The sequence below is a fragment of the Strix uralensis genome, chromosome 28 (genome assembly GCF_047716275.1).
Source record: "Strix uralensis isolate ZFMK-TIS-50842 chromosome 28, bStrUra1, whole genome shotgun sequence".
NCBI classification, from domain to species: domain Eukaryota; kingdom Metazoa; phylum Chordata; class Aves; order Strigiformes; family Strigidae; genus Strix; species Strix uralensis.
The window spans coordinates 6,185,455-6,202,015 of NC_133999.1; the positions used below are offsets into that span (position 1 = coordinate 6,185,455).

At 60.7% G+C, this 16,561-nt stretch overlaps 2 protein-coding genes across 4 annotated transcripts; one reads left to right on the top strand and one right to left on the bottom strand.

The window, feature by feature from the left end:
• Positions 1-2: 2 nt before the first annotated feature.
• ELMOD3 (ELMO domain containing 3) lies at positions 3-8,297 on the bottom strand. 3 transcript variants are annotated; one of them, XM_074852291.1, is made up of 11 exons: positions 8,107-8,297; positions 7,448-7,551; positions 7,076-7,145; positions 5,792-5,854; positions 5,347-5,438; positions 4,992-5,115; positions 4,084-4,206; positions 2,507-2,637; positions 1,807-1,883; positions 1,581-1,708; positions 3-859 (listed from the first exon to the last, which is right to left on the bottom strand). In XM_074852291.1, the coding sequence occupies exons 1-11, from the start codon at positions 8,177-8,179 to the stop codon at positions 669-671; spliced, it is 1,176 nt and encodes a 391-aa protein (XP_074708392.1). In that variant the 5' UTR covers positions 8,180-8,297; the 3' UTR covers positions 3-668. The 3 variants fall into 3 exon arrangements, with proteins under 3 accessions (XP_074708392.1, XP_074708393.1, XP_074708394.1); XM_074852292.1 differs by lacking the exon at positions 8,107-8,297 and adding an exon at positions 7,796-8,061 and having other exon boundaries at positions 7,448-7,525; XM_074852293.1 differs by lacking the exon at positions 8,107-8,297 and adding an exon at positions 7,796-7,835.
• A 373-nt stretch (positions 8,298-8,670) lies between these two features.
• On the top strand, positions 8,671-16,511 carry RETSAT (retinol saturase). The gene is made up of 11 exons (XM_074852283.1): positions 8,671-8,880; positions 9,252-9,434; positions 10,059-10,300; positions 10,895-11,093; positions 11,725-11,922; positions 12,015-12,134; positions 13,196-13,334; positions 13,510-13,619; positions 14,265-14,431; positions 14,759-14,918; positions 15,361-16,511. The coding sequence occupies exons 1-11, from the start codon at positions 8,718-8,720 to the stop codon at positions 15,504-15,506; spliced, it is 1,827 nt and encodes a 608-aa protein (XP_074708384.1). The 5' UTR covers positions 8,671-8,717; the 3' UTR covers positions 15,507-16,511.
• Positions 16,512-16,561: the final 50 nt, after the last annotated feature.

A 16,561-nucleotide genomic window follows, 5' to 3' on the forward strand; every position in this document is an offset into this window, starting at 1 on the left:
CGTATTTTTCCTCCTTTTATTCACTTATTTAGGTGCTGACACACCCAGGGAAGTTCAGGGGGGCTCCCCAAACCCTGGGGACGAGCTGCCCCCACCACGCCAGCAAGGGGGCTGCGCTCGTGCTCTTACCCCACCGACAACGTGAAATTAAGGTGCCGCAGCCCAAATCGGGGGGTTTAAACCCTCCCAGGTGCTGCCAGAGCCACGACTGGATTCAGGAGTCCTGTCACCGCGCTGCCTGGAGCGTCCCTGAGCTTTCCTCTTGGGGGTAAAGACAGATGGGAGCGTGAATTTGAGACAGACAGACGGACTCTCCCAGCCCGCAGGCTGGTGGCTCATAAAATCCACCCGCTCTGCCACGTTTTCCTGCTTTTCTTTGGGAGATTTCTGCCTGGAGAGGGTCAAATCCTGCTGCGCCGAGTGATGCCGACAGCGCAGCCAGGACGCTTACGGGGTGAGAGGGGGAAGAACCAGAACACCCTTTCTGGGGTTTGGGGGCAAAAAATTCTACCCTCTGTGGCATCCCAGGTTCCCGACCGCCCTCAGCTCAGTCCCAGGCCCTTCTCAGGGCAGCGGCCACCCCGCAGGGCTCCGCGTCGCCCACCTCGACCTGCAGGGCCCTTCCCGAGCCCCCCGAAGCGACGGGGCCGAGCTCCCCGCGGCGCCTCTCAGACCAGTCGGGCTTCTCCTTCCAGCTCAACCTGCAGGTCGCAAACGCCCGTGAAGTCGATCTCCTCGCCGAGGGAGGCGGAGGGAGAGGACGGTTGCTGAAGGCCGTCAGCCGCGGGGCTTCGGTTCACGTAGGCCTCCAGGGATTTCAGGAGCCGCTTCGGTTTCTTCTTGGCGGATAATTCCAGCTCTGGGGAGGTCGGAGGGACACGCGTGAGGACGTGGCGGGGTCAGGGACGCAGCGTGCAGGTTTTGACCCGTATCTTATTTCTGGTGTCCCCGCGGGAAAGGGCACGATTAGGTTTTGCTCCGGATGAGAGAGCACAAAAAGCTCCTCGCCAAAACCCCCAGAGCTCAGCATCAGCCTGAGCTCCCCCCCACCAGGATCCCCCCCAGGAGCGCGGATCAAAGCTGAGCCTGACCACGACAGCTGGACCCGGTTTGAAGAGGGAGCCATTAGCACGGCGCACCCGGGCGGCTCTGCTGACATCAGGCTCCTCCGGAGTAAATAACCCCGCTGGTTCATTTAGTGCTCGCCACGGAAAGCTGAACGTCGGCGACCGCGCTTCCACCCCGCGCCGCAAACAGGGCTTACGCAACCGACGGGAGCGAGCCCGGGGAGCCAGAAACGTCCCCGTTTGTCACCCACCTCGAGCCACCACGACACGGCAGCCCTCTGAACTTCCGTGGCTGCTCGTCTTTGAGATGCAAAAAGCGGGGGGGGGGGGAAAAACACCCCACGGGGCACTCAGGTTGTTGAAAAAACTCGGTGTGAAGATGAAATGATGAACGGTTGGGGCTTTCTGGGCATTACACCCCTTGGGGTTGGGCTCAGCAGGACACGAACGTTCTGGGAAGGCACCGGGTTTGTCCTTGGCTGGAAAAGGAGGGGAAAGCGCGGGGAGACGAACCCTTGAGGAGGAAGCTGGAGTCGGCGACGGTCTTGCGCTGCCATTTCCAGACGCGGTAGAGCTGCAGGAAGGCCGCCGCGTACAGGTCGTTCAGCACGGCGATGACCTGCTGCCTGCGGTTGCACTCCCTGCAACGGGCACCACGATCAGCGACAGATGTTGTTTGAGACCCCAAAACCAGCCCTAAAGCCTGGCTTAACCAAGCTGTCAGTGCCCCGGACCTCACCTGGAGAGACATTCCTCCCTCAGGGCCTGGATGACGATGCGGGTGATGTTCACGGACATGATGCAGAAGGGGAAATTCTGCAAGAAAATGAGCGTTATGGCAGCTCGGCTGGAAAAAGCCTCTTCTCCGGCACGTGGAGGTGCCCAGACAACACCTCCAGCGCTTTTACGCCGCATCTGCGTGGCCCCAAACCCGTGGGATGGCGGCTGCAGGCAACAGACCCGTGCAGCAGGATAATAAGACTAAAGATACGGGCTTAGATGGATGCTGTGGGTCAAGCTGAGCTTATATTCAGGCTTAAACCCAATCATAACCCAGACTAAAATGCCAAGTTTAAGCAGACAGGCTCCACTCACCCCCGTTTTCACACCCTGCTGCTCTTCACCCACTTCTCCAGCCCTTTTAACCCGCACGAGTTCAGCCCCAAGCCAGGATCCCGGGAGCAAATCTCTGATCTCCACCAGGACACTAAAAATTTTATTTCCAGAATAAAGCCAACACCTAGAGCTTGGCTTCAGCCTCCGGTCAGAGCTCCTCAGCTCTTCAGGGATCACCTTCCTCCCCTTACCAGCGTGAGGGGGTTAAACAGCAAAAAAACCAGCCAAAACCCCCACGTTTTTGTGCTTCCCCGTCCCTGAGCGTTAGAAATCAACGGGTAGGTGCCGCCGCAGGGAGGGAGCGAAGGAGGCGAAGGACGTGCCTGGGTTTCGTGCTGGGAGAGCTTGAAAATTTCTTGCGCCAGAGGCAGCGTCTGCACGTCCATGACGAAGTAGAGCAGCTGCATCAAGCCCAGCATCCCCGTCCCGCGCAGGTCAGTGCCGGGATCCACACCTGGAAGGGTGGGACAGCCCGCGGTCGCTCTCTGGTCCCCTCCCCGCTTCCACCAGCTCTTTATACCCCCAGGAGCACAGGGGTTGCCTTCAGGAATGGCACCCTGAGGGAAAGCTGTCAGGGAACGTCCCTCAGCCCTCGGGGTCCCACCCAGTGCCCATTCAGTGCCTTCTCCAGGAATCAGCACCTTCACGCTCTACCCACCCCAGGGCACATTGGGCTGGTGAACTCACGCTTAAACCCAGTTGTGTACGAGACAGGGTGGAGAATCCAGAGCCGTTCCCCTCCTGGTTTGGGTTTTAGGCCTCATTAAAACCCGGCTTATTTAACTTGTGAGTCAACCAGCCCGAAAGCTCCTGCGAGGCCGCGTGCGGCAGCTTTAATCACGCTGTTTTTCTTACACAGCCGAGGCTGAAAGCAACCTGTGACACAACCTTAGTGACAGAGCCCTGACCTGCGCTTCGTTAATAAACCAGCCCTCCGGAGACGGCTCATTAGCTGCAGAGATCACTTGCTAATGAAGAGCATTAATGGCTCAGGCAAAGCAGACGCCAACTATTTCTTATTACGCCCGCGCCGGCTGGACACGGGCAAGCGTGGCAGCGGGTGCTGGTGTTGTGTGGCCAACCAGTCCGGATGTTGTACTGGTTGTGACAGCTGGCTGGGGCAGCGACAGAGCTGCTACGAAACCAGGGCTTGGCATCGGGGCCAGTTTTGTTTCATCTCTTTATCAATGATGAGGATGAGGGGATTGAGCGGACCCGCTGGGTGGGAGCGTCGGCCTGAGGCTGCCCCTCGATGAGTGGGTTCAGTTTTGGGCCCCTCACTCCAAAAAGGCCATTGAATGACTCGAGCGTGGCCAGAGAAGGGCAACGGAGCTGGTGCAGGGTCTGGAGCACAGGTCTGATGGGGAGCGGCTGAGGGAACTGGGGGGGTTTAGTGTGGAGAAGAGGAGGCTGAGGGGAGACCTCCTGGCCCTCTGCAACTCCCTGAAAGGAGGGTGCAGAGAGGGGGGAGGAGTCTCTTGAGCCAAGGAACCAGCGCCAGGACAAGAGGGAATGGCCTCAAGCTGCGCCAGGGGAGGTTTATGTTGGATATTAGGAAAAATTTCTTCATTAAAAGGGTTGTCAGGCCCTGGAACAGGCTGCCCGGGGAGGTGGTTGAGTTGCCATCCCTGGAGGTATTTGAGAGACGTGTAGATGTGGCACTAAGGGACGTGGTTCAGTGGTGGGCTTGGCAGTGCTGGGATAACAGCTGGACTTGATGAACTTAAAGATCTTTTCCAACCTCAGTGATTCTATGAAACAGCAGCAGGGATGGCGGCTGCATCGAGAGGGAATGAGCAGCAAACCCTTTCTGCTGCCTCTGGATCCTGAGGAGGGAATGGGACCAGCGTGATTTCTCTCGGCAAAGGTTCCCTCCCTGAGATCTCTCCCTCTGCCCTACCTTGGAAGCCGAGCTCTTCCCAGTGCGCCCCGTAGCGCGGGCAGCCCAACCTGGAGCGGGTTAGCTTCTTATAAATGGTCTGCAGGATTCTCATGTGCACTCTCTCGTTATCATCCAAACCACCTGGCAGAGAGAAAACACCCCTCAGCAGCCAAAAAACGCCCCTCAGCAGCCAAAAAACGCCCCTCAGCAGCCAAAAAACGTCCCTCAGCAGCCAAAAAACGCCCCACTGGCTTCGAGCGCTGGCGCAGAGATGTGGTGGGGAAAGAAACCACCATCAGCTGCAGGGTAAAGCCAGAGACCAGCTGGAAGTGAAATCTGGCAGCTGAGAGCAGCTTATGGTGACAAGGAGAATGTCCCAGCTGTGTTTATCCTGCTGGAGGGGAGACAGGAAGGAGAGGAAAATATATTGGAGGTGCAAACCCACAAATGATACGACTGCGTGCTGTATGAGCGCGGGGGTGATGAGTAATTTGGGCATCGTGTAAAGCTTTGCTGGCCAAAGCAGCACTGCCCGGGGAACCACGGGCAAACGCAACCCACAGAGGAGGAGTTTCCAGGTGCTCAGCACGTGCAATCCACACCCGACACAGCCCACGCCGAGGTACCACCGGCTCACAAAAGGAGGAGCGGGAAGGGCTGTAGAGCGGCGGAGCAGCTCCCCGGTGCCGCGTCACGGGGTCGAGAGATCCGTCGATCCCCCCGCGGAAGGGAGCGTGTCCCCAGCAGGAGAGCAAAGGGGATGGAAAACGCACCCTTTGGGACAAGCAGCTGCCACAGAGTAAGCGGGTAGAGACCCCGCTACACCCCTGAGCCCCCCTCGAGTTGCTTCCCACGAAGCTCTCGGGATGAAGGTGACGCTGGCCGGGCCGGGGAGCGGCTGGTGTGGGGACAGAGGGGACACTCACACTGTGCCATGGCCAGGGCCAGCTCCCGCTCTCCCTGCAGCTGCGGCTGGAGCCGGGGAGGACCGAAGAGGAAGCGAAGCAGAGCAGCCAGGCCTTGCCTGCGCACCGTCGCCCGGACCTTCTTCTGCGGAGGAGAAAACACACGAAGAAACGATCGGGGCCGGTCCCTCGGGGAATTGAGCAGGAGGAAAAACCCGCGGGTGAGCCGGGAGGGATGGGATCAGGCAAAGAACCGAGCCGAGGGAAGGTGGAAGGGAAAGAGGGGAGCGCTGTGCTTCTCCCGCCACGCTCCCCTCTCCTACTTACTAAAACTACCCCCCCGAGAGAGGGCGAGAGCGCGGGGCCCTGCCCGTACCCTGCACTCGGAGAGGTCGGCTGTCTGGAAGTACTGCAGCGCTTCGTTGAAGGAGATCAGGGGGGCGGCACTGGCCGACGTCCCCCCCAGCCCTGTAAGGAGGCAGAGAACGGGGTTACCCACCCCCCCAACATAAGCCCTGCCCTCCGCTCCAGCTTCCCGGCACCAAAACGAGCTCCCACCTCACGCCAAGCAGCCGCTGTGGCACAGGGAGCTCGGTCCCAGCTGCCGGCACGGCAGGAGGGGGAACACGGGGAGCTGGGGAAGGCAGCGGGTCTCCCACCCCGCCCCAGACCTTCAGTCCTTTCCCCAGCTCTCTCCCACCCCCAAATAATGCCCCCCCGCTGCACACCCGCCTGCTCCTGCCCTCTGGGACCCACATCCCTTCCCCTGTCCAGACCTTTTCTGTCCAAACAACCTCCCTTATCCCCAGCACCAGCTGTACCTGACTGGATCTCTTCCACAGCCTCCCATTCCTCCTGGGCTCGCCGCAGCTCCTCGCTGATCTCTGCCGAAGGAAAGGCACGCTGGAGGTTAGAGGTGGCGGGGAGATCCAAGGGGGTGTTTGCTCCCTTCCCTCAGCACTGCTCAGGACATCTCGGGGCAAGATTTCCCCTTCTTTGGGGAGAAACCCCAACCAGAGTCCCCCGAGACGCTGAGAGGTTTCTCCTTGGCAAATCTGGGGCAAAGCAGGGTGAAAGCTTTGCCAAGCCAGAGCCCGATTTGTCAGTGAGCCCAGTGCCGGGTTGTTTGGGCTCCTTTGAGCTCCCCAGGCGATTCACAGAATCCCAGAATCATCTCGGTTGGAAAGAACCTTGAAGCTCCTCCAGTCCAACCATGAACCTCCCACTGACCGTTCCCAACTCCACCAGATCCCTCAGCGCTGGCTCAACCCGACTCTTCAACCCCTCCAGGGATGGGGACTCCCCCCCTGCCCTGGGCAGCCCATTCCAACGCCCAACAGCCCCTTCTGCAAAGAAATCCTTCCTAAGAGCCAGTCTGACCCTGCCCTGGCGCAGCTTGAGGCCATTCCCTCTTGGCCTGCCGCTGGGTCCTTGGCTCAAGAGACTCATCCCCCCTCTCTGCACCCTCCTTTCAGGGAGTTGCAGAGGGCCAGGAGGTCTCCCCTCAGCCTCCTCTTCTCCACACTAAACCCCCCCAGTTCCCTCAGCCGCTCCCCATCAGACCTGTGCTCCAGACCCTGCACCAGCTCCGTTGCCCTTCTCTGGACACGCTCGAGTCATTCAAGGGCCTTTTTGGGGTGAGGGGCCCAAAACTGAACCCACTCATCGAGGGGCGGCCTCACCAGTGCCGAGCACAGGGGTCAGATCCCTTCCCTGTCCCTGCTGGCCACGCCAGGGCTGATACAAGCCAGGATGCCATTGGCCTTCTTGGCCACCTGGGCACACTGCTGGCTCCTGTTCAGCCAGCTGTCCATCCCCCCCAGGTCCCTCTCTGACTGGCAGCTCTCCAGCCACTCCTCCCCAAGCCTGTAGCGCTGCTGGGGGTTGTTGTGGCCCAAGGGCAGCACCCGGCATTTGGCCTTATTGAAACTCCCCCAGTTGGGCTCAGCCCATCGCTCCAGCCTGCCCAGGTCTCTCTGCAGACCCTCCCCACCCTCGAGCCGATCAACACTCCCACCCAACTGGGTGTCATCTGCAAACTGACTGAGGTGGTTTCCCCCCCCCCAAAACAGGACCCACACAAGGGAAGCAGAGGAAAAGCTCACCAGCACACACGGGCTGCCCCGCTCCCTGCACGAGCGCCTGCAGGAGACCGTTTTGCCTCAGAGCTGAGATCTAAGCAGGGACAGAGACACAACCATCACCCACCAGAACAGACCCGGAAAACCAACCGCTCCCCACAACCCTGAGCTCCTCCCGCAGGGAACCCCCCCCGCCCTCTGCTCACGGGCCGAGGGCTGCACCCGATGGCTGGAAGGGTGTGAAAGCGGCTCAGAGCCCTCTGGGGACGTTTTTGTTCTGTTACCAGCTCAGGTAACGCCCCGAAAGATCATTTTCTGCGGACATAAATGGAGAAATAAAGCGATAGCGTGGGGGGGGGTCTGACAGCGAGGGGCAGGGCTCAGGCTGACACGCACGGGGAAGGACTTGCCGGGCGGGGGGAACCGCTGCCGCTCCTCAGGCTGCTCCGAGGCCCCGGTGCCGCCGCTCATGCCCTGCGGGGAAGAAGGCGGCCGCTCCCCTTGGCGGGAGCCGCCACGGAGCCTCAGGTGGCGCGGCCGGGTGGCCCTAGGGGGTGGCAGCCCCCCAAGGACCCCTCAGGGGCTCCCCGGAGGCCTCAGGCCTCTCCTGCGGCCTGGTCCCCCCCTGCCGGCCCCGGGGCGCCCCTTCCCGCGGCCCCCGCCCGCGGCCGCCCCCCGGTCCCGGCCATCGCCCCCCGGGGCCGCGCTGCCCTTTGACCCGCCGCCCTCTGACCCCGCGCCCACCGGAAGCGGCGGCGCCCCCCGGCCCCGCAGTGCGCAGGCGCGGCCGCGCTGCATGCCGGGAGCTGTACTCGGCCCCCCCCCCGGCACTGCAGCTCCCGGCAGGCGCCGCGCGGGGCGGCCGACGGCGGCGCAGGAGGGTCACACCGCGGGGAAAGCGGCCGCCGCCGGGCCGGGCCGGAGCGGGGCTGGGCTGGGCTGGGCTGGGCCGCCGGGGCCGGGCTGTAGGGACCAGTGTCACCTCCCAGTGCCCGCCAGCACCGCCCAGTGCCCGGTACCGGCTCCCAGTGTCACCTCCCAGTGCCCGCCATCACCTCCCAGTGCCTGGTGCCAGCTCCCAGTTCCCAGCGTCAGCTCCCAGTGCTCGGTACCACCTCCCAGTGCCATCTCCCAGTGCCAGCTCCCAGTTCCCAGTGCTCGGTACCAGTTTCCAGTGCCCGGTACCAGTTCCCAGTGTCAGCTCCCAGTTCCCAGTGTCAGCTCCCAGTGCCCCACGTCGGCTCCCAGTGCTCGGTACCATCTCCCAGTGCCATCTCCCAGTGCCCGGTGCCAGCTCCCAGTGCCAGCTCCCAGTTCCCAGTGCTCGGTACCAGCTTCCAGTGCCCGGTACCAGCTCCCAGTGTCAGCTCCCAGTTCCCAGTGCCATCTCCCAGTGCCCGGTGCCAGCTCCCAGTTCCCAGCGTCAGCTCCCAGTGCTCAGTGCCATCTCCCAGTGTCAGCTCCCAGTTCCCAGTGCCATCTCCCAGTGACCGGTGCCAGCCCCCAGCCTCCCCCTCTCCCGGCCCCCCCGCGCCGTGCCGGTGCCCGGTGCCAGCTCCCGGCCCCCCCCCGCCCCTTCCGGGCCGTGCCGGTACCGCCTGCCGGTTCCCCGCGGGGCGGAGCGGGGCTGCCCGTCGAGCCGCGCCGGCAGACGGGCGCAAGCGCTATGTGGCCGTACGCGCTGCTCTTCCTCCTCCTCCTCCTCCTCCTCCTCGTGCGGCTCCTGCGGGGCGCAGGCGGCGGCCCCAACCCCTTCGCCGCCGATGCCCGGCGCCCGCCCGCCCCGCTCGTCACCGACAAGGCTGCCCGCAGGACGGTCGTCAAGACAGGTACGGGGCTGCCCCCCCCCGCCGCTCGCCGGCAGCTTGGACCCCCCCGGTGGGACCCCCCCGTCCCTGCGCTCCGCCGCGGGGGCATCACCCCCCCGGGTGTCAGCATTAACCCCCCCCAAGGGCGGCATCACCCCCCCGGCACAGCGTCACTCACTGGGGTGGCATCTCCCCCCCCCGCCCCAGCATCCCCCCCTGGGGCAGCGTGACCCCCCCAGAGTGGCATCGAGGCGACACGTCCCCGGGGCACAGCATCGCTCACCAGGGTGTGATCCCCCCCAGCGAGGTTTCGGGGGTCACCCCCCAGGTACCGTCGGGGGGTGCCACATCCCACCCCGAGGATGTCGCACCCCCCGCTCTCCCCCCTCCAGTTTTCTCTGCAGATAAAGTCCCCGAGGGGCTCGATGCCATCGTGGTGGGCAGCGGCATCGGGGGGCTGGCGGCCGCCGCGCTACTGGCCAAGGCGGGCAAGCGGGTGCTGGTGCTGGAGCAGCACGGGAAGCTGGGGGGCTGCTGCCACACCTTCACCGAGAAGGGCTTCGAGTTTGACACCGGTAGGTGCCCCGCCGGCGTTTGGGGTCCCAAATTCACCCCTGGCTCAAGGCAGGGCGGGGGACTGGGCGGGGGGAGTTAAGGGGGGGTGATGCCTGGGGTGGGAATCGCACCCAAAACACCAGGGGAGACCCAGGGTGGGTGTCCCCAGCGCCCGCCCCGGGTTATACAAGCGCTCTCCCTCCCCCCAGAATCCTCCTGCTGAAGGTGCCCTGTTGCTGGAACATCAAAACCCTAAAAAATTCCCCATAATCCAGCTCAGATCTTATAAATTTCCCCGTCCAGGGGATGTCACCTCGCGCACATCTCCCTCAGCCACCTCCTTTCAGCAAGACAAAGTCCAGCTCTGCACGAGCTGCACGGGATTAATTATTTACAGCGACGCAGACAGGAAAAATATCAATATGTCATGAAATTCCTCAAAACTGCTTAAAAACGTGACAGCGAGCGCTCGGTTTTCCCTTTGACCTGAAGTGGGAGGCGGGTGTTGCCCTTTCCCCTCCGTAGGGAGCTGCTGGGGTGGGAGGTGGAGAGATCAGAGTGTCCTGTACGTCCCAGGGGGATGCGATGGGGTGTAAAAAAATAAGAAAAAGGAGAAAAAAAAAAACCAAAAATACATTTTTCAGGTATCCACTACGTGGGGCAGATGGGGGAGAATTCCATCATGCGCTTCATGGTGGAGCAGCTGACGGAGGGGCAGCTGGAGTGGGCTCGGCTGCCGGCTGCCTACGACGCCGTGGTCCTGGGGGCGCCCGGCCGCGGCAGGACGTACCGCATCTACTCGGGGAAGAAAGAATATTTCCGAGCCTTGAAGGAGCAGTTTCCCGGGGAAGGGGCCGCTATCGACGAGTTCGAGCGGCTGGTGAAGGTAGAGGGAGGGGATGGGGGGATTTTTTTGGCTCTGGTGCCCCTCTGCGGGGTCAAGGAAGGAGGGAAAATTCCCACCCCCACCCCGACACCCACTGGGCAACTGCACAATAATGGTGTTGCACAACCCAGCCCTAAAAGCATTGGGAAACAGCAAAAATCGCCCTTTTCTTCCTCAAAAACCCAGCGTCGGCACCCAGAGTTTTAACCCAGCTCCCTGAGGATACTCATGGTCCCACCAGATGTGCTGGGACCCCCCATGAGCCCCGACACCCCCCTCTAAGCGCCGTGGGATGATGCTCCAGGACCTCCCGGCCGTCGGGGGGATCGCAATCATCGTCAGAACGGCGCTAAATTAACGTTAATTGTGCTTTGAAACCACCGCAAAGGCTGGGAGCCTCCGCCGCGGGGGAGCTTTTGGGTGGGGGGGCAGGTGCTCCTGGGATGCAGCGCTTAAGAGATGCTGCGTCCCCTCCGCCAGCCAAGCTGTAAATTTAAGGGGAAAAAGCCGCTTTTGAGCATCTTTCGAGCCCGCCGCAGGGTTGGGGGCAGCTCCCCGGCGTGGGGTGCTCAGCACCAGGCTCCTCTCCCGCAGAGCACCAGCGGAGGGACGACGTGGTTGATTGTCTTGAAGATGCTCCCGCGGGCTCTGGCCACGCTGCTGGCTCGCTCGGGGCTGCTGTGGCTCAGCCCCTTCTGCCGGCTGGCGCCGCGCAGCCTCAAGGAGGTGGTGGACGGTCTCACCGCCAACCGCGAGCTCCGGGCCGTCTTCAGCTACCTCTTCCCCACCTACGGTAGGTAGCCAGGAGGCTCCGAGGCACCGAGGAGGTGAAGTTAAACCCTTTAGAAGCTAAAAAAACCCCCGAGAAAAGCCGTTTTAATTTGCTCTTGTAAGGGCGATGGCTGTGGCGGTTTGTGGGTGAGGGGTGCTGCGTGCGTGGATGCTGTGCCAGCAGCCTTGTCCCCACGCCGGCGGCTGGGTGTCCCCATGTCCCCATTTCTCACTGTCACCTCTTTCCCCCCGCATCCTTCAGCCTCACGGCGCGGCAGCATCACTCCTCTTACGCAAGGGAACACGCGCCCACCCTTAACCTCTTGCTGGCACCCACCACCCCGGACTTGCCGTAACCCTTTTGCCTTGAGCCTTCCCCTTCCCATCCTCCCGTCTGCCCCGGGGGTTCGCTCACGGGCCCCCAATGACTCAGCGGGCACAGCCCGATTTCCAAAGAGCCACCGGCTTCGCCACGGGGCCACCCACGTCTGATGCCCTCCCTGCTCCTCTGGGTGCCGATGACCCATCGTTTCTCACCCACATCCATCCTTACAGCACTGCGTCCAGCCGAGGACAGGGCGTTCCTCATCCTAAAAACTTCAGGATAAGCCACAAACCCACGATTCGGCACCTTACGCTCCCCCTTTTTTCAGGCGTGGTCCCCTCCAAGGCCAGTTTCTCCATGCACAGCATCCTCGTGAACCACTTCCTCTGTGGCGCGTGGTACCCTAAAGGTGGGGCCGGGGAAATCGCCTTCCACACCATTCCCGTTATCCGGAAAACCGGAGGCAACGTGCTGGGAAAGGCGCCGGTGCAGCGGATCCTGCTGGACCCCCAGGGCAAAGCCTGCGGTGAGTCCTGGCACGGGTGCACGTGGCTTCTTCCCGATGCAGCGTTGCTGTTAACCGGAGCTGTTCCTCCCCTCCTCGCCTTTCCCTTCCAGGTGTAAGTGTCAAGAAAGGCCAAGATTTGGTGAACATCTTCGCTCCCATCATCATTTCGGATGCCGGGATCTTCAACACCTACGAACGGCTCCTGCCGGCGGAGGCGCGGGCGTTGCCTGGTAAAACACGGCAGTGTTGGGTTTCGTTGGGGTTACAGCATTAATCCCCCTCCAAGCCACATCAAAAAGCAGCTTCTTTATAATTATTTCTTAGACATCAGCAAAACCCTGTCCTTCGTGTTCAAAACACCATCCCTGGCCATACATTTCTTTGCAGGGTTTTTAATCAAGTCTAAATTAATTTGCCAAAACTGGCCGTACAGTTGGCAAAGCCCTGGCTTGCTGCTCGTTTTCCCTAAAAACCACAGCGTAGTACCCCGAAACGTGTGAAATTTGGTGAAACGTCCACTTAAAGTTGGGTTTAGTGCTGCCTCAAAATCTTCTTGCTGCTTTGGAAGGGGCACAGTTGGGTGGGAAGGGGCACGGTTGGGTGGGAAGGGGCACGGTTGGGTGGGTAGGGGCACGGTTGGGTGGGAAGGGGCACGGTTGGGTGGGAAGAGGCACGGTTGGGTGGGAAGAGGCATGACTGGGTGGGAATGGCCACGGTTGGGTGGGAAGAGGCACGGTTGGGTGGGAAGGGACACGGGTGGGAAGGGACACGGTTGGGTGGGAAGGGGCACGGTTGTGTGGGAACAGGCACAGTTGTGTGGGAAGAGGCACGGTTGGGTGGGAAGGGGCACGGTTGTGTGGGAACGGGCACAGTTGGGTGGGAAGAGGCACGGTTGGGTGGGAAGGGGCACGGTTGGGTGGGAAGGGGCACGGTTGGGTGGGAAGGGGCACGGTTGGGTGGAAGCTTTCTGGGCAAACATGGTCTAAACCATTCAACATTTGCAAAGCAGCAGCGCATCTGAATCCGAGAAGGTCATTAAATACAGCAAAAGCTCAAGCCAAGGGTACCCTAAACCACCCCCCCTAGGAAGTCACAGCACCGTTGCCTGAGTTTGCAGGAGTTGCCGTCCCACCCCTTGAGCACACACGGGATGTTTCGAGATAAACCAGTTTTACAAGCCAGCACGGGAGCAGCGTAGATACGAGGAGGGCTGCTTCTAGGAGAAACCGCTTCTCCATAGCTGAGGATCCCAGAAAATACTTATTTTCTCCTTCTTCCCTCCATATTACAGAGATCCAGTCTCAGCTTCGCATGGTGACACATGGGGAAGGGGGTTTCACCGTCTTCGTAGGTCTGAACGGCTCGAGGGAAGAGCTGGGGCTGGAGCCCACCAACTACTTCATGTACCCAGGAAATGACCTGGATGAAATGTAGGTTTGGCTTCACCTTAGATGTGCTTCATTAAGCATAAGGAGACAAATTCCTGGGTGGTGACTCGGAAAATGCTCTTGGCAGATCCTCACTGCATGGGGATTCAACCATAACAAGCGTTCAGGGAAAGGTTGGCAACCAAAACCCACCTCAAACCTCTGCATCTCTCCGCAGAATGAATCGCTACCTGGCTTCTTCCAGAGAAGAAGCTGCCAAGAACATCCCTCTCCTGTTTGTCACCTGCCCATCATCCAAGGACCCCACCTGGGAAATGAGGCACCCAGGTAAAGGCTGAAGCCCAACCACAAACGCTTTGCTTGAAGACTTGTCGGTTTTGGTCCAGCCGGGACCGCGGCGACGCGCTGAATAACGACAAACTCACGCCAGTTTGTTGAAGGGGGAGCACTGACAAGAGCAAACGCCGCCGTCTGCCAGCTCCCAATTTATTCCCACTTGTTTACGTTGGTTTGTTTTTACCTCTACGTCCTACTGACCTTCAGGTTTTATCTGTTCACTGCTCACACGCTCACCACCCATCCTGCAGGCGCCGTTCCAACCTGCTGTTCCTGACGCTCGCAACACGCTGTTCCGTGATTTTGCCCCAGTTATCCAAAATCATTCTTCTAGCCTCAAGGCCAGTTTACGTTTTGCTAACTACCAGTTCTTAATTCCCACAAAAAAACTCTTGCAGGGGTTTCATTCATTCGATGACTGCAACTGAGGAGTTTCTCCTAAAATAGTCCTGGGCAAAGCTGCTGAGCGAGTTGCTCATGGGAAGTGGTCTTCAAGAGAACTGGATGAAGGATACGGGCCCACAGAGACCTGGGGACATCCCAGGTGTTGCCAGGGGGAGGGTTGGGTTTGTGACAGTGAAACGGTGGCGTCAGGGTGAGCACCGGAACAACCACCCCAACCTTGTCCTACTGCAGGTAAATCCACGCTGGCCATCGTGAGCTTCGCCAAATACGAGTGGTTTGAGGAGTGGAAGGACAAGCAGGTCAATAAGCGGGGAGATGATTACGAGGAGTTGAAGAAGACCTTTGTGGACGCCATCATGCAGGCTGTCTTCAAGCTCTACCCCCGCATTGAGGACAGGGTGAGGAAACCCGGCGTTCCTGGGTCCTCCAGCTCCGCTCCTGGGTCCCATCTACTCAGCCCCATCCTGCACACGTAGGAGCTGGGTCTGGGCCTGCTGGGCAGCGTGGCACCAACCCACCGCTGCTGCCTCCTGACCACGCGCAAGGGGGGATGATGGTCCTCTAGGACCATCCTGGGACCAAACTTGGCCCGATCCACCACCCAAGGGTCTGCAAGGAAACCTGTCCCAGCCTGTACCCCACAAAAACAGCTTCCTGGAGCGTGAGACGCCCCACACCATCATGCCTACCCCCTGCAGACCACACTGTCCCCTCATCCCCTGCAGATCGAGTACATCTCCGGTGGGACACCCGTCACCAACCAGCACTACATCGCTAGCCCCAAGGGGGAGATGTACGGCATAGACCACAACATCCCCCGCCTGCAAGCTGAAGCCATCGCCACCGTGAGGGCGCAGACGCCCGTCCCCAACCTCTACTTGACAGGTACCACGGCCACCTTCCGGACACCACGTTCTCAGATGAGGACACCTCTGGGGAAGCAGGATATGGGGTGGTGGTGGAGAAAAACCGTCAATGAAATAAGGGGACAAGCTGCTGTTGTGCCGTGGGGTGATGCAGGAGCGGCTGGAGCGTGTCTGAGTGGAGGAGGAGGGAAGGGCCGTGCCTCCTCTAGCTCCTGGACCTTGTCTCCCTGCCCAGCGCTGATTTATTTTAGCTGGACAGGATGAGGCCCTTTCCCTGCTGGGGAGAAGGAAGGGGTCAAACGGGGAGAGGTTTTGTGGGTTCAAACCCAAGCGGCAGCTGGAAGGTGGGGAGGGCGGATGATGGATTGGGATGGCTGATGGTCAGTTGGGGATGGGGAGCACGGGCTGCCCGCAGGCCCCCACCACGGTCGCTGTCACTGCTGCCTCCTGCTCTCTTCCAGGGCAGGATTTGTGCCTGGGCGGCTTCATGGGAGCCCTGCAAGGAGCCTTCATCTGCGCCAGCGCCATCCTCAAGCGCAACCTCTACGTCGACGTGGCACGGCTGAAAAAGCGCACACAGGCCACCAATTCCAAGAAGAAGGACTAACCCCTCCCGCCCCACCAGCCAGGGCCTCCCGCCAGCACCTTATTTTCTGCTGTAAATCAGCCGTAGCACAAACACAAAGCCGAAGGCCCAGGAAGACGTTGTTCCCGTTCCCAGCCAGCTTGTTTTGGACCTCACCCACCTAGAGCTCACCTCTTCCCCCACAACGTCCGCCGCTAGCGGGTAAACGCCAGCGCTGATCCCTGGCCACCCTTTGAAGGGCAAAACCCTTCTCCTGGTGTAGGGAAGAGGGTCTCCAAGAGCTGCCATGTGCAGCAGTGGCCAGGAAAGAAGCCAAGGCAACCCCAAAATCCAGAAGACAAAACCCAACAGCCTCTACCAGCGACACTCGTGATCCCCACCAGTGTCCGAGAGCCACCCGCACCGTTGGAAGAGCATCAACCTTCACCTGCACCTCCCAGACCCACTGGGTCAAGGGCAGCGAGCCCCCGGGGGCTGCTTTCACCCCTTTCAGACGGCAGCTTTGGCACAAAGTTGGGCTCCTAAAGCTCCACGTGGGACTCGGCAGCCCCGCGGGTTGCGGAGGCAGCGGCACCTCCCCGAGTCGGGGCTGTGCTTGTCCAGGCAGCGCTGGGCATGGCACCAGCTGGATGGGCACCAGCTGCCTTTAAGCACGGGGAAATCACACCAACCCAAGCCCGGGAGAGGATTCTGCCAGGAATAGAAGGATTTAAGCCAGGTTTAAAGCTATTTAAGAGCAACGGTGCTTGCTAGCTGTATAGGGCTTTCAAAGTCATGCCGTGTTGCAGCAGAGTAGCAGGAGCGTGATGCAGCCCCTCAGCCCCACGATGCAGCCGGTGTTTCGGTGCTGCTCTACCCCTCATCGCCCAGAGACGTGCGGTGGTGCAAACACCCACCCCTTTAGCGATAAAAAAAAAATGTCTAGCCTTTCTGTCTGCTGGGAGAAGCTTGGGAACGTGATCAAAGGTCTCTCCAAATGGGAAGGGAAGCACGTGAGACCAGAAATAAATAAAGTAATAAGAAGCATCTTGTGATTTGCGTCTCGTGATGTGGGATCAGCAGGGCTGGGGTTAGGG